Source organism: Salmo salar, chromosome 01, assembly GCF_965601325.2.
Source record: "Salmo salar chromosome 01, fSalSal1, whole genome shotgun sequence".
Taxonomy (NCBI): Eukaryota; Metazoa; Chordata; class Actinopteri; order Salmoniformes; family Salmonidae; genus Salmo; species Salmo salar.
Genome location: NC_138291.1, coordinates 6,615,259 through 6,627,764, shown reverse-complemented (window position 1 = coordinate 6,627,764; position 12,506 = coordinate 6,615,259). Strand labels below are relative to the sequence as shown.

Below are 12,506 nucleotides of genomic sequence, written 5' to 3'. Positions count from 1 at the left end.
TCAATTAGCCTATCAGAAGCTTCTAAAGCCATGACATAATTTTCTGGAATTTTCCAAGCTGTTTAAAGGCACAGTCAACTTAGTGTATGTAAACTTCTGACCCACTGGAATTGTGATACACTGAATTATAAGTGAAATAATCTGTCTGTAAACAATTGTTGGAAAAATGACTTGTGTCATGCACAAAGTAGATGTCCTAACCGACTTGCCAAAACTACAATTTGTTAACAAGAAAAACAAGTTTTAATGACTCCAACCTAAGTGTATGTAAACTTCCGACTACAACTGTAGATGGATGAGAGAAAAAAATAAAATGTAACCAATTTTGAATTCAGGCTGTAACACAACATAATGTGGAATAAGCAAAGGGGTATGAATACTTTCTGAAGGCACTGTAAATAGTTCCTGCTCTGGTAAACTGAATTATTTTTTTAAACCAGCCTTATTGTGTAAGCTCATATTCTGTTTCACAGCATTCAGTCTGGTTCATAGAGGTAGATAGAGGGCATTTCTTTGCATCTGTGTGATAATGGCTTCTGTGACAGCATGGGCAGCGCCATTAGGGGAATTCTCAATTTTAAAGTAGTCAAATTCTTCTTCTACTACTTGTATGAGTCAGTAAACAAAGTGAAAAGGTGCATACTGCCACCTGGTTTGTGTTGTCTGAACAGGTATAAATCCAAGGTTGGTGATTTATTTCATCCTGCGGTTATGGAATGTTTGCGCAGGAGTTACATTCATTGGCTGATCCCTCCCGATGTGATTCTTTCTTAATCCATAGAAAGTCCCACTCAGTTTATTATTTCAAACTGGTGAAAGTTTTCAATGGCGTTGCCCGTGCTAAAACAGGCTTTGGGGCACTAGAGCTGTCTATCTAAGTCTATGGTCCGTTTGCACAAGGCTGGAACGGAATAACAGGAAGGGAAATGTCCTACCTGGAATGGTTTAAGGAACGTCTCCTCCATGGCTAGTCTGCCATACTCAGTGAAGAGCTACAAACAGGAAAATACTACAATTCAACATCGATCACAATCAGGAATTTAAAGTAAAGTGAATTTATTCAACATGTTCGGAGAAACAGTTCATTTCTGGGGGGGGGGGGGGGTCATCATCTATCTGAACGTCTCGACAGTAAAAGACCTCAGTGATACTGTAGATGATGTCATCAACCCGTCTATTGTACCTGTAAGTGTTGAAGATCATCTTCCTGGACATTCTGGGAGATGTTGTACACCTGGGAAATATAACATATAATAATAATAATAATATAATAATATAACATAAAAGTGTTTGAAAGTTATTACATTTTCTACATTTAAAAAAAAAAAAAAAAACGTATTTTCTTTTTTGTTGCCACAAAAGTAATCCTGGATAGCAGAGAAGATCTTACCCTCGTCAAGGTCTCTAAGCAATTTCATTATTTCTGTTGAAATCCAGTGGGGTTATTAAGGCAGGAGGTATTGTACCTGCATGGAACTGATCATAGTGCTTAGTGCGAACACAGTGGCTGAATCCCTCAACGTCGACTGGCTGTCGAACGTGCCCTGGGTATCCATCAGTAGAACTGCCACCTGAGGGACGAGACGGGAGAACACAAGTCTTCATTCAAACACTGTTCATGTTGTTACAGTTTCACTAAAGCTTGTGAGGAATGCATAAAGGGATATTCTTTAAGAATAAATTGGTGTGTACAGGTAACTGCCAGAATAAAGAACATGCACACACACACACACACACACACACACACACACACACACACACACACACACACACACACACACCCTTGGTATAGATTCTACAAGTGTCTGGAACTCTACAGGAAAGATGTGACACAATTCTTCCATTAAAAATTCAAACGTATATAGTTTACATATTGTTGTCATGCTCATCAAACCATTCAGTAACCACTTGTGCCGTGAGGATGGGGGCGTTTGTCGTCCTGAAAGAGACCACTCCCATCTGGATAGAAATGATTCCCCATAGGTTGAAGGTGATCACTCAGAATGGCTGTGTAGGCCTATTTATTGGTGTTTACCTTGTCCTCTAAGGCGCCGAGTGGACCTTAACCATGCCATGAAAATGCAAACCCCGCACCATAACAGAGCCACCAGAACCCTCATTTACTCAGGTGTTTCCTTTATTTTGGCAGTTACCTCTACATGTACTACAACAGTCTGGATGATACATTTACATGATGAAAAAACATCTGTAAAAAAATAAAATCACAGATTGGGCCTTTAAATGTAGTCGTCATACAGAATCTACCCATAGGGCTCTGGTCTAATGTAGTGCACTACGCTCTGGTCTAATGTAGTGCACTACGCTCTGGTCTAATGTAGTGCACTACGCTCTGGTCTAATGTAGTGCACTACGCTCTGGTCTAATGTAGTGCACTACGCTCTGGTCTAATGTAGTGCACTACGCTCTGGTCTAAAGTAGTGCTCTACGCTCTGATCTAATGTAGTGCACTACGCTCTGGTCTAATGTAGTGCACTACGCTCTGGTCTAAAGTAGTGCACTACGCTCTGGTCTAATGTAGTGCTCTACGCTCTGGTCTAATGTAGTGCACTACGCTCTGGTCTAATGTAGTGCACTACGCTCTGGTCTAATGTAGTGCACTACGCTCTGGTCTAATGTAGTGCACTGGTCTAATGTAGTGCACTATGCTCTGGTCTAATGTAGTGCACTACGCTCTGGTCTAATGTAGTGCACTACGCTCTGGTCTAATGTAGTGCACTGGTCTAATGTAGTGCACTACGCTCTGGTCTAATGTAGTGCACTACGCTCTGGTCTAATGTAGTGCTCTACGCTCTGGTCTAATGTAGTGCACTACGCTCTGGTCTAATGTAGTGCTCTGGTCTAATGTAGTGCACTATGCTCTGGTCTAATGTAGTGCTCTGGTCTAATGTAGTGCACTACACTCTGGTCTAATGTAGTGCACTACGCTCTGGTCTAATGTAGTGCACTACGCTCTGATCTAACGTAGTGCACTACGCTCTGGTCTAATGTAGTGCACTGGTCTAATGTAGTGCACTACGCTCTGGTCTAATGTAGTGGACTACGCTCTGGTCTAATGTAGTGCACTACGCTCTGGTCTAATGTAGTGCACTGGTCTAATGTAGTGCACTACGCTCTGGTCTAATGTAGTGCTCTGGTCTAATGTAGTGCTCTACGCTCTGGTCTAATGTAGTGCACTACGCTCTGGTCTAATGTAGTGCACTGGTCTAATGTAGTGCACTACGCTCTGGTCTAATGTAGTGCACTATGCTCTGGTCTAATGTAGTGCACTATGCTCTGGTCTAATGTAGTTCACTACGCTCTGGTCTAATGTAGTTCACTACGCTCTGGTCTAATGTAGTGCTCTGGTCTAATGTAGTGCACTACGCTCTGGTCTAATGTAGTGCACTACGCTCTGGTCTAATGTAGTGCACTACGCTCTGGTCTAATGTAGTGCACTACACTCTGGTCTAATGTAGTGCACTGGTCTAATGTAGTGCACTACGCTCTGGTCTAATGTAGTGCACTACGCTCTGGTCTAATGTAGTGCACTATACTCTGGTCTAATGTAGTGCACTACGCTCTGGTCTAATGTAGTGCACTACGCTCTGGTCTAATGTAGTGCACTACGCTCTGGTCTAATGTAGTGCTCTGGTCTAATGTAGTGCTCTATGCTCTGGTCTAATGTAGTGCACTGGTCTAATGTAGTGCACTACGCTCTGGTCTAATGTAGTGCACTACGCTCTGGTCTAATGTAGTGCACTATGCTCTGGTCTAATGTAGTGCACTACGCTCTGGTCTAATGTAGTGCACTACGCTCTGGTCTAATGTAGTGCACTACGCTCTGGTCCCTCTCCGCTATGCAATCTGGTTTCAGAGCTGGTTCTGGGTGCACCTCAGCCATGCTCAAGGTCCTAAATGACATCGTAACCGCCATCGATAAGAAACAATACTGTGCTGCCGTATTCATTGACCTGGCCAAAGCTTTTGACTCTGTTAATCACCACATCCTCATCGGCAGACTCAGTAGCCTTGGTTTCTCAAACGATTGCGTCGCCTGGTTCACCAACTACTTCTCTGACAGAGTTCAGTGTGTCAAATCGGAGGGCCTACTGTCTGGACCTCTGGCAGTCTCTATGGGGGTACCACAGGGTTAAATTCTTGGGCCAACTCTTTTCTCTGTATACATAAATGATGTCGCTCTTGCTGCTGGTGAATCTCTGATCCACCTCTACGCAGACGAGACCATTCTGTACACTTCTGGCCCTTCTTTGGACACTGTGTTAACAACCCTCCAGACGAGCTTCAATGCCATTCAACTCTCCTTCCGTGGTCTCCAACTGCTCCTAAACACAAGTAAAACTAAATGCATGCTCTTCAACCGATCGCTGCCTGCACCTGCCCGCCTGTCCAGCATCACTTCTCTGGACGGTTCTAACTTAGAATTTGTGGACAACTACAAATACCTAGGTGTCTGGTTAGACTGTAAACTCTCCTTCCAGACTCACATCAATCATCTCCAATCCAAAGTGAAATCTCGAATTGGCTTCCTATTTCGCAACAAAGCATCCTTCACTCATGCTGCCAAACATACCCTCGTAAAACTGACCATCCTACCATTCCTCGACTTCGGCAATGTCATTTACAAAATAGCTTCCAATACCCTACGCAACAAGCTGGATGCAGTCTATCACAGTGCCATCCGTTTTGTCACCAAAGCCCCATATACTACCCACCACTGCAACCTGTACGCTCTCGTTGGCTGGCCTTCGCTTCATAATCGTCGCCAAACACATTGGCTCCAGGTCATCTACAAGACCCTGCTAGGTAAAGACCCCCCTTATCTCCGCTCACTGGTCACCATAGCAGCACCCACCTGTAGCACGCGCTCCAGCAGGTATATCTCTCTGGTCACCCCTAAAGCCAACTCCTCCTTTGGTCGTCTCTCCTTCCAGTTCTCTGCTGCCAATGACTGGAACGAACTACAAAAATCTCTGAAACTGGAAACACTTATCTCCCTCACTAGCTTTAAGCACCAGCTGTCAGAGCAGCTCACAGATCACTGCACCTGTACATAGCCCATCTATAATTTAGCCCAAACTACTACCTCTTCCCCTACTGTATTTATTTATTTTATTTATTTTGCTCCTTTGCACCATATTATTTATATTTTATCTCTGAACTTTCTTCAAACTACAAATCTACCATTCCAGTGTTTTTCTTGCTATACTTTATTTACTTTGCCACCATGGCATTTTTTTGCCATTACCTCCCTTATCTCACATCATTTGCTCACATTGTATATAGTCTTATTTTTTATTTTTTTCTACTGCATCATTGATTGTATGTTGTTTTACTCCATGTGTAACTCTGTGTTTTTGTATGTTGTCGAACTGCTTTGCTTTATCTTGGCCAGGTCGCAATTGTAAATGAGAACTTGTTCTCAACTTGCCTACCTGGTTAAATAAAGGTGAAATAAAAAAATAAATAAAAATAAATAATGTAGTGCACTACGCTCTGGTCTAATGTAGTGCACTGGTCTAATGTAGTGCACTACACTCTGGTCTAATGTAGTGCACTACGCTCTGGTCTAATGTAGTGCACTACACTCTGGTCTAATGTAGTGCACTACGCTCTGGTCTAATGTAGTGCACTACATAGGGAATAGGGCTCTGGTCAAAAGTAGGACACGATGTAGAGAATAGGGTGCCATTTGGTACGCAACCAAACAGTGACAACAGGTCAAAGGTCAGGCTCTGGTACCTTGCGTCCATCTGGCTTGTCCACCAGAAAGACTTCGCTCCAGATCTGAATCCCTGTGGTCTCTCTCTCAGATCCACCTCTCCAGGAGAACCCTGTCAGAGGCTCCTCTGCCTCCCCCAGCCACTCCTCAGACGCCTGGGGAGTATGGACACAGATATAGCCCAGCATGAGTCAATACATAGATACAGGCCAGTCAATGATATATATATATACAGGTGAGTGAATTCAGAGACAAAATGCAGGGAAAAGACGGCACAGTTAAAATGCTTCTGGGAATGCACCAATACTCCCTAACCTAAATCACACATCATCCGATAATCTTCATCATCACATTATGTCACTGCAAGATGCTGATGGAAAGTTTACAGCATGTCGCTTTCATGCTGAGAGAATGGGTCCTAACCGGGTCAAAGGGACATGAACCCATGCCAGTCATGACATCACTGTGTTCGCTGAACAATAATACCACTTCCTGCATCACCCACTCACACTGGGTCTGGAGCTTAAGAACCACTATCTAACAAACACATCTGACCACCCAAAAAGTCTTAGCCAGCTGCACCACCCAAACGTCTTAGCCAGCTGCACCACCCAAACGTCTTAGCCAGCTGCACCACCCAAACGTCTTAGCCAGCTGCACCACCCAAAAGTCTTAGCCAGCTGCACCACCCAAACGTCTTAGCCAGCTGCACCACCCAAACGTCTTAGCCAGCTGCACCACCCAAACGTCTTAGCCAGCTGCACCACCCAAAAGTCTTAGCCAGCTGCACCACCCAAAATGCTGCTGCTACTCTCTGTTTATCATATATGCATAGTCACTTTAACTATACATTCATGTACATACTACCTCAATTGTCCCGACCAACCAGTGCTCCCGCACATTGGCTAACCGGGCTATCTGCATTGTGTCCCACCACCCACCCGCCAACCCCTCTTTTTACGCTACTGCAACTCTCTGTTCATCATATATGCATAGTCACTTTAACCATATCTACATGTACATACTACCTCAATCAGCCTGACTAACCAGTGTCTGTATGTAGCCTCGCTACTGTATATAGCCTCGCTACTGTATATAGCCTCTCTACTGTTATATAGCCTCTCTACTGTTATATAGCCTGTCTTTTTACTGTTGTTTTATTTCTTTACTTACCTATTGTTCACCTAATACCTTTTTTGCACTATTGGTTAGAGCCTGTAAGTAAGCATTTCACTGTTGTATTCGGCGCACGTGACAAATACACATTGATTTGATTTGATAATTTGGCAGCGTGGGTGGAGACATTTCAACCTGGAGTGAGGTTACCAATCCCCATCATTTACACAAGCATGACCTTTGAACTCACCTGGCTGTACATGTAACGCAGCATGAAGTCCATGAGGAAGGACTTGCCCTTGCGGAACGCCCCGGCCACAGATATGGCCACCACTTCCCTGTCCTGGACCTCTTCGGCCAATAGGATCCGGCTCAGCGCCGCCTCGTCCAGCTCAAAGGTGTGGTCGTCCTTGACAACCAGCACCTGGATGGGCCGCGCACTTCCATCAGGCTCCTCCTCCTCCGAGCTCCAGTCGTAGGTGGCTTTGTCTGTGAAGGACCCTGTCACATGATGGGGGATGTCACATGATGGGGGAGGGAATGTAAACATTTACATTTTAGTCATTTAGCAGACGCTCTTATCCAGAGCGACTTACAGTAGTGAATGCATACATTCCATACATTTTTTTTCCTTCTTCTCCGTAAAAATGAAAGAATATTGCACATCCTAGTTTGTAACGTTCCCAAGTGCAGCTGACATGGCTGTCTATTCCCCGTATAGTGCACAACTCTTGACCAGAGCCCTACTGTATGTGGGGCCATTTAGGATGCTCAGGTCAGCTGTTGTGCCCTGTCACACCCTGATCTGTTTCACCTGTCTTTGTGATTGTCTCCACCCCCCTCCAGGTGTCGCCCATCTTCCCCATTATCCCCTGTGTATTTATACCTGTGTTCTCTGTTTGTCTGTTGCCAGTTCGTCTTGTTTGTCAAGTTAACCAGCAGTTTTCGTCTCAACGCCTGCTGCTCCCCAGTCTCGCTTTTTTCCTCGCCCTCCTGGTTTTTGAACCTTGCCGATCCTGTCTCTGAGCCCGCTTGCCTGACCACTCTGCCTGCCCCTGAGCCTGCCTGACGTCCTGTACCTTTGCCCCACCTCTGGATTACCAACCTCTGCCTGACCTGAGCTTGCCTGCCATCTTGTACCTTTCCCCCACTACTCTGGTCATCGACCCCTGCCTGCCTTGACCTGTCGTTTTCCTGCCCTGTTGCCGTAATAAACATTGTTACTTCAACACAGTCTGCATCTGGGTCTTAACGTCAAACCTGATACCTATCACTTGCACAGAGGAGAGAGAGAAGCCTTCAAACCTGATACCTATCACTTGCACAGAGGAGAGAGAGAAGCCTTCAAACCTGATACCTATCTCTTGCACAGAGGAGAGAGAAGCCTTCAAACCTGATACCTATCACTTGCACAGAGGAGAGAGAGAAGCCTTCAAACCTGATACCTATCTCTTGCACAGAGGAGAGAGAAGCCTTCAAACCTGATACCAATCACTTGCACAGAGGAGAGAGAGAAGCCTTCAAACCTGATACCAATCACTTGCACAGAGGAGAGAGAAGCCTTCAAACCTGATACCTATCACTTGCACAGAGGAGAGAGAGAAGCCTTCAAACCTGATACCAATCACTTGCACAGAGGAGAGAGAAGCCTTCAAACCTGATACCTATCACTTGCACAGAGGAGAGAGAAGCCTTCAAACCTGATACCAATCACTTGCACAGAGGAGAGAGAAGCCTTCAAACCTGATACCTATCACTTGCACAGAGGAGAGAGAGAAGCCTTCAAACCTGATACCAATCACTTGCACAGAGGAGAGAGAAGCCTTCAAACCTGATACCTATCACTTGCACAGAGGAGAGAGAGAAGCCTTCAAACCTGATACCTATCTCTTGCACAGAGGAGAGAGAAGCCTTCAAACCTGATACCTATCTCTTGCACAGAGGAGAGAGAAGCCTTCAAACCTGATACCAATCACTTGCACAGAGGAGAGAGAGAAGCCTTCAAACCTGATACCTATCACTTGCACAGAGGAGAGAGAGAAGCCTTCAAACCTGATACCTATCTCTTGCACAGAGGAGAGAGAAGCCTTCAAACCTGATACCTATCACTTGCACAGAGGAGAGAGAGAAGCCTTCAAACCTGATACCTATCTCTTGCACAGAGGAGAGAGAGAAGCCTTCAAACCGGATACCAATCACTTGCACAGAGGAGAGAGAAGCCTTCAAACCTGATACCTATCACTTGCACAGAGGAGAGAGAAGCCTTCAAACCTGATACCTATCACTTGCACAGAGGAGAGAGAGAAGCCTTCAAACCTGAAACCAATCACTTGCACAGAGGAGAGAGAAGCCTTCAAACCGGATACCTATCACTTGCACAGAGGAGAGAGAAGCCTTCAAACCTGATACCTATCACTTGCACAGAGGAGAGAGAGAAGCCTTCAAACCTGATACCTATCACTTGCACAGAGGAGAGAGAGAAGCCTTCAAACCTGATACCTATCACTTGCACAGAGGAGAGAGAGAAGCCTTCAAACCTGATACCTATCTCTTGCACAGAGGAGAGAGAAGCCTTCAAACTTGATACCTATCACTTGCACAGAGGAGAGAGAGAAGCCTTCAAACCTGATACCTATCTCTTGCACAGAGGAGAGAGAAGCCTTTAAACCTGATACCTATCTCTTGCACAGAGGAGAGAGAAGCCTTCAAACCTGATACCAATCACTTGCACAGAGGAGAGAGAGAAGCCTTCAAACCTGATACCTATCACTTGCACAGAGGAGAGAGAGAGAAGCCTTCAAACCTGATACCTATCACTTGCACAGAGGAGAGAGAGAAGCCTTCAAACCTGATACCTATCACTTGCACAGAGGAGAGAGAAGCCTTCAAACCTGATACCTATCACTTACACAGAGGAGAGAGAGAAGCCTTCAAACCTGATACCTATCACTTGCACAGAGGAGAGAGAGAAGCCTTCAAACCTGATACCTATCTCTTGCACAGAGGAGAGAGAGAAGCCTTCAAACCTGATACCAATCACTTGCACAGAGGAGAGAGAAGCCTTCAAACCTGATACCTATCACTTGCACAGAGGAGAGAGAGAAGCCTTCAAACCTGATACCTATCACTTGCACAGAGGAGAGAGAGAAGCCTTCAAACCTGATACCTATCACTTGCACAGAGGAGAGAGAGAAGCCTTCAAACCTGATACCTATCACTTGCACAGAGGAGAGAGAGAAGCCTTCAAACCTGATACCTATCACTTGCACAGAGGAGAGAGAGAAGCCTTCAAACCTGATACCTATCTCTTGCACAGAGGAGAGAGAAGCCTTCAAACTTGATACCTATCACTTGCACAGAGGAGAGAGAGAAGCCTTCAAACCTGATACCTATCTCTTGCACAGAGGAGAGAGAAGCCTTTAAACCTGATACCTATCTCTTGCACAGAGGAGAGAGAAGCCTTCAAACCTGATACCAATCACTTGCACAGAGGAGAGAGAGAAGCCTTCAAACCTGATACCTATCACTTGCAAAGAGGAGAGAGAGAGAAGCCTTCAAACCTGATACCTATCACTTGCACAGAGGAGAGAGAGAAGCCTTCAAACCTGATACCTATCACTTGCACAGAGGAGAGAGAAGCCTTCAAACCTGATACCTTTTACTTACACAGAGGAGAGAGAAAAGCCTTCAAACCTGAAACCAATCACTTGCACAGAGGAGAGAGAAGCCTTCAAACCGGATACCTATCACTTGCACAGAGGAGAGAGAAGCCTTCAAACCTGATACCTATCACTTGCACAGAGGAGAGAGAGAAGCCTTCAAACCTGATACCTATCACTTGCACAGAGGAGAGAGAGAAGCCTTCAAACCTGATACCTATCACTTGCACAGAGGAGAGAGAGAAGCCTTCAAACCTGATACCTATCTCTTGCACAGAGGAGAGAGAAGCCTTCAAACCTGATACCAATCACTTGCACAGAGGAGAGAGAGAAGCCTTCAAACCTGATACCTATCACTTGCACAGAGGAGAGAGAGAAGCCTTCAAACCTGATACCTATCTCTTGCACAGAGGAGAGAGAAGCCTTCAAACCTGATACCTATCACTTGCACAGAGGAGAGAGAGAAGCCTTCAAACCTGATACCTATCTCTTGCACAGAGGAGAGAGAGAAGCCTTCAAACCGGATACCAATCACTTGCACAGAGGAGAGAGAAGCCTTCAAACCTGATACCTATCACTTGCACAGAGGAGAGAGAAGCCTTCAAACCTGATACCTATCACTTGCACAGAGGAGAGAGAGAAGCCTTCAAACCTGAAACCAATCACTTGCACAGAGGAGAGAGAAGCCTTCAAACCGGATACCTATCACTTGCACAGAGGAGAGAGAAGCCTTCAAACCTGATACCTATCACTTGCACAGAGGAGAGAGAGAAGCCTTCAAACCTGATACCTATCACTTGCACAGAGGAGAGAGAGAAGCCTTCAAACCTGATACCTATCACTTGCACAGAGGAGAGAGAGAAGCCTTCAAACCTGATACCTATCTCTTGCACAGAGGAGAGAGAAGCCTTCAAACTTGATACCTATCACTTGCACAGAGGAGAGAGAGAAGCCTTCAAACCTGATACCTATCTCTTGCACAGAGGAGAGAGAAGCCTTTAAACCTGATACCTATCTCTTGCACAGAGGAGAGAGAAGCCTTCAAACCTGATACCAATCACTTGCACAGAGGAGAGAGAGAAGCCTTCAAACCTGATACCTATCACTTGCACAGAGGAGAGAGAGAGAAGCCTTCAAACCTGATACCTATCACTTGCACAGAGGAGAGAGAGAAGCCTTCAAACCTGATACCTATCACTTGCACAGAGGAGAGAGAAGCCTTCAAACCTGATACCTATCACTTACACAGAGGAGAGAGAGAAGCCTTCAAACCTGATACCTATCACTTGCACAGAGGAGAGAGAGAAGCCTTCAAACCTGATACCTATCTCTTGCACAGAGGAGAGAGAGAAGCCTTCAAACCTGATACCAATCACTTGCACAGAGGAGAGAGAAGCCTTCAAACCTGATACCTATCACTTGCACAGAGGAGAGAGAGAAGCCTTCAAACCTGATACCTATCACTTGCACAGAGGAGAGAGAGAAGCCTTCAAACCTGATACCTATCACTTGCACAGAGGAGAGAGAGAAGCCTTCAAACCTGATACCTATCACTTGCACAGAGGAGAGAGAGAAGCCTTCAAACCTGATACCTATCACTTGCACAGAGGAGAGAGAGAAGCCTTCAAACCTGATACCTATCTCTTGCACAGAGGAGAGAGAAGCCTTCAAACTTGATACCTATCACTTGCACAGAGGAGAGAGAGAAGCCTTCAAACCTGATACCTATCTCTTGCACAGAGGAGAGAGAAGCCTTTAAACCTGATACCTATCTCTTGCACAGAGGAGAGAGAAGCCTTCAAACCTGATACCAATCACTTGCACAGAGGAGAGAGAGAAGCCTTCAAACCTGATACCTATCACTTGCAAAGAGGAGAGAGAGAGAAGCCTTCAAACCTGATACCTATCACTTGCACAGAGGAGAGAGAGAAGCCTTCAAACCTGATACCTATCACTTGCACAGAGGAGAGAGAAGCCTTCAAACCTGATGA

At 45.4% G+C, this 12,506-nt stretch overlaps 1 protein-coding gene across 1 annotated transcript in view; it reads right to left on the bottom strand.

Annotated features, from left to right (window-relative positions):
- atl1 (atlastin GTPase 1) overlaps nt 1–12,506 on the bottom strand; it is a 52,781-nt gene that overhangs the window by 23,952 nt on the left and 16,323 nt on the right. The window contains exons 2-6 of the mRNA XM_014194332.3: nt 7,107–7,357; nt 5,761–5,895; nt 1,467–1,571; nt 1,184–1,234; nt 936–992 (exon numbers count right to left, since the gene is read on the bottom strand). Of these exons, the coding sequence (XP_014049807.1) occupies nt 936–992; nt 1,184–1,234; nt 1,467–1,571; nt 5,761–5,895; nt 7,107–7,357 (599 nt within the window). The remainder of the gene's footprint in view (nt 1–935; nt 993–1,183; nt 1,235–1,466; nt 1,572–5,760; nt 5,896–7,106; nt 7,358–12,506) is intronic.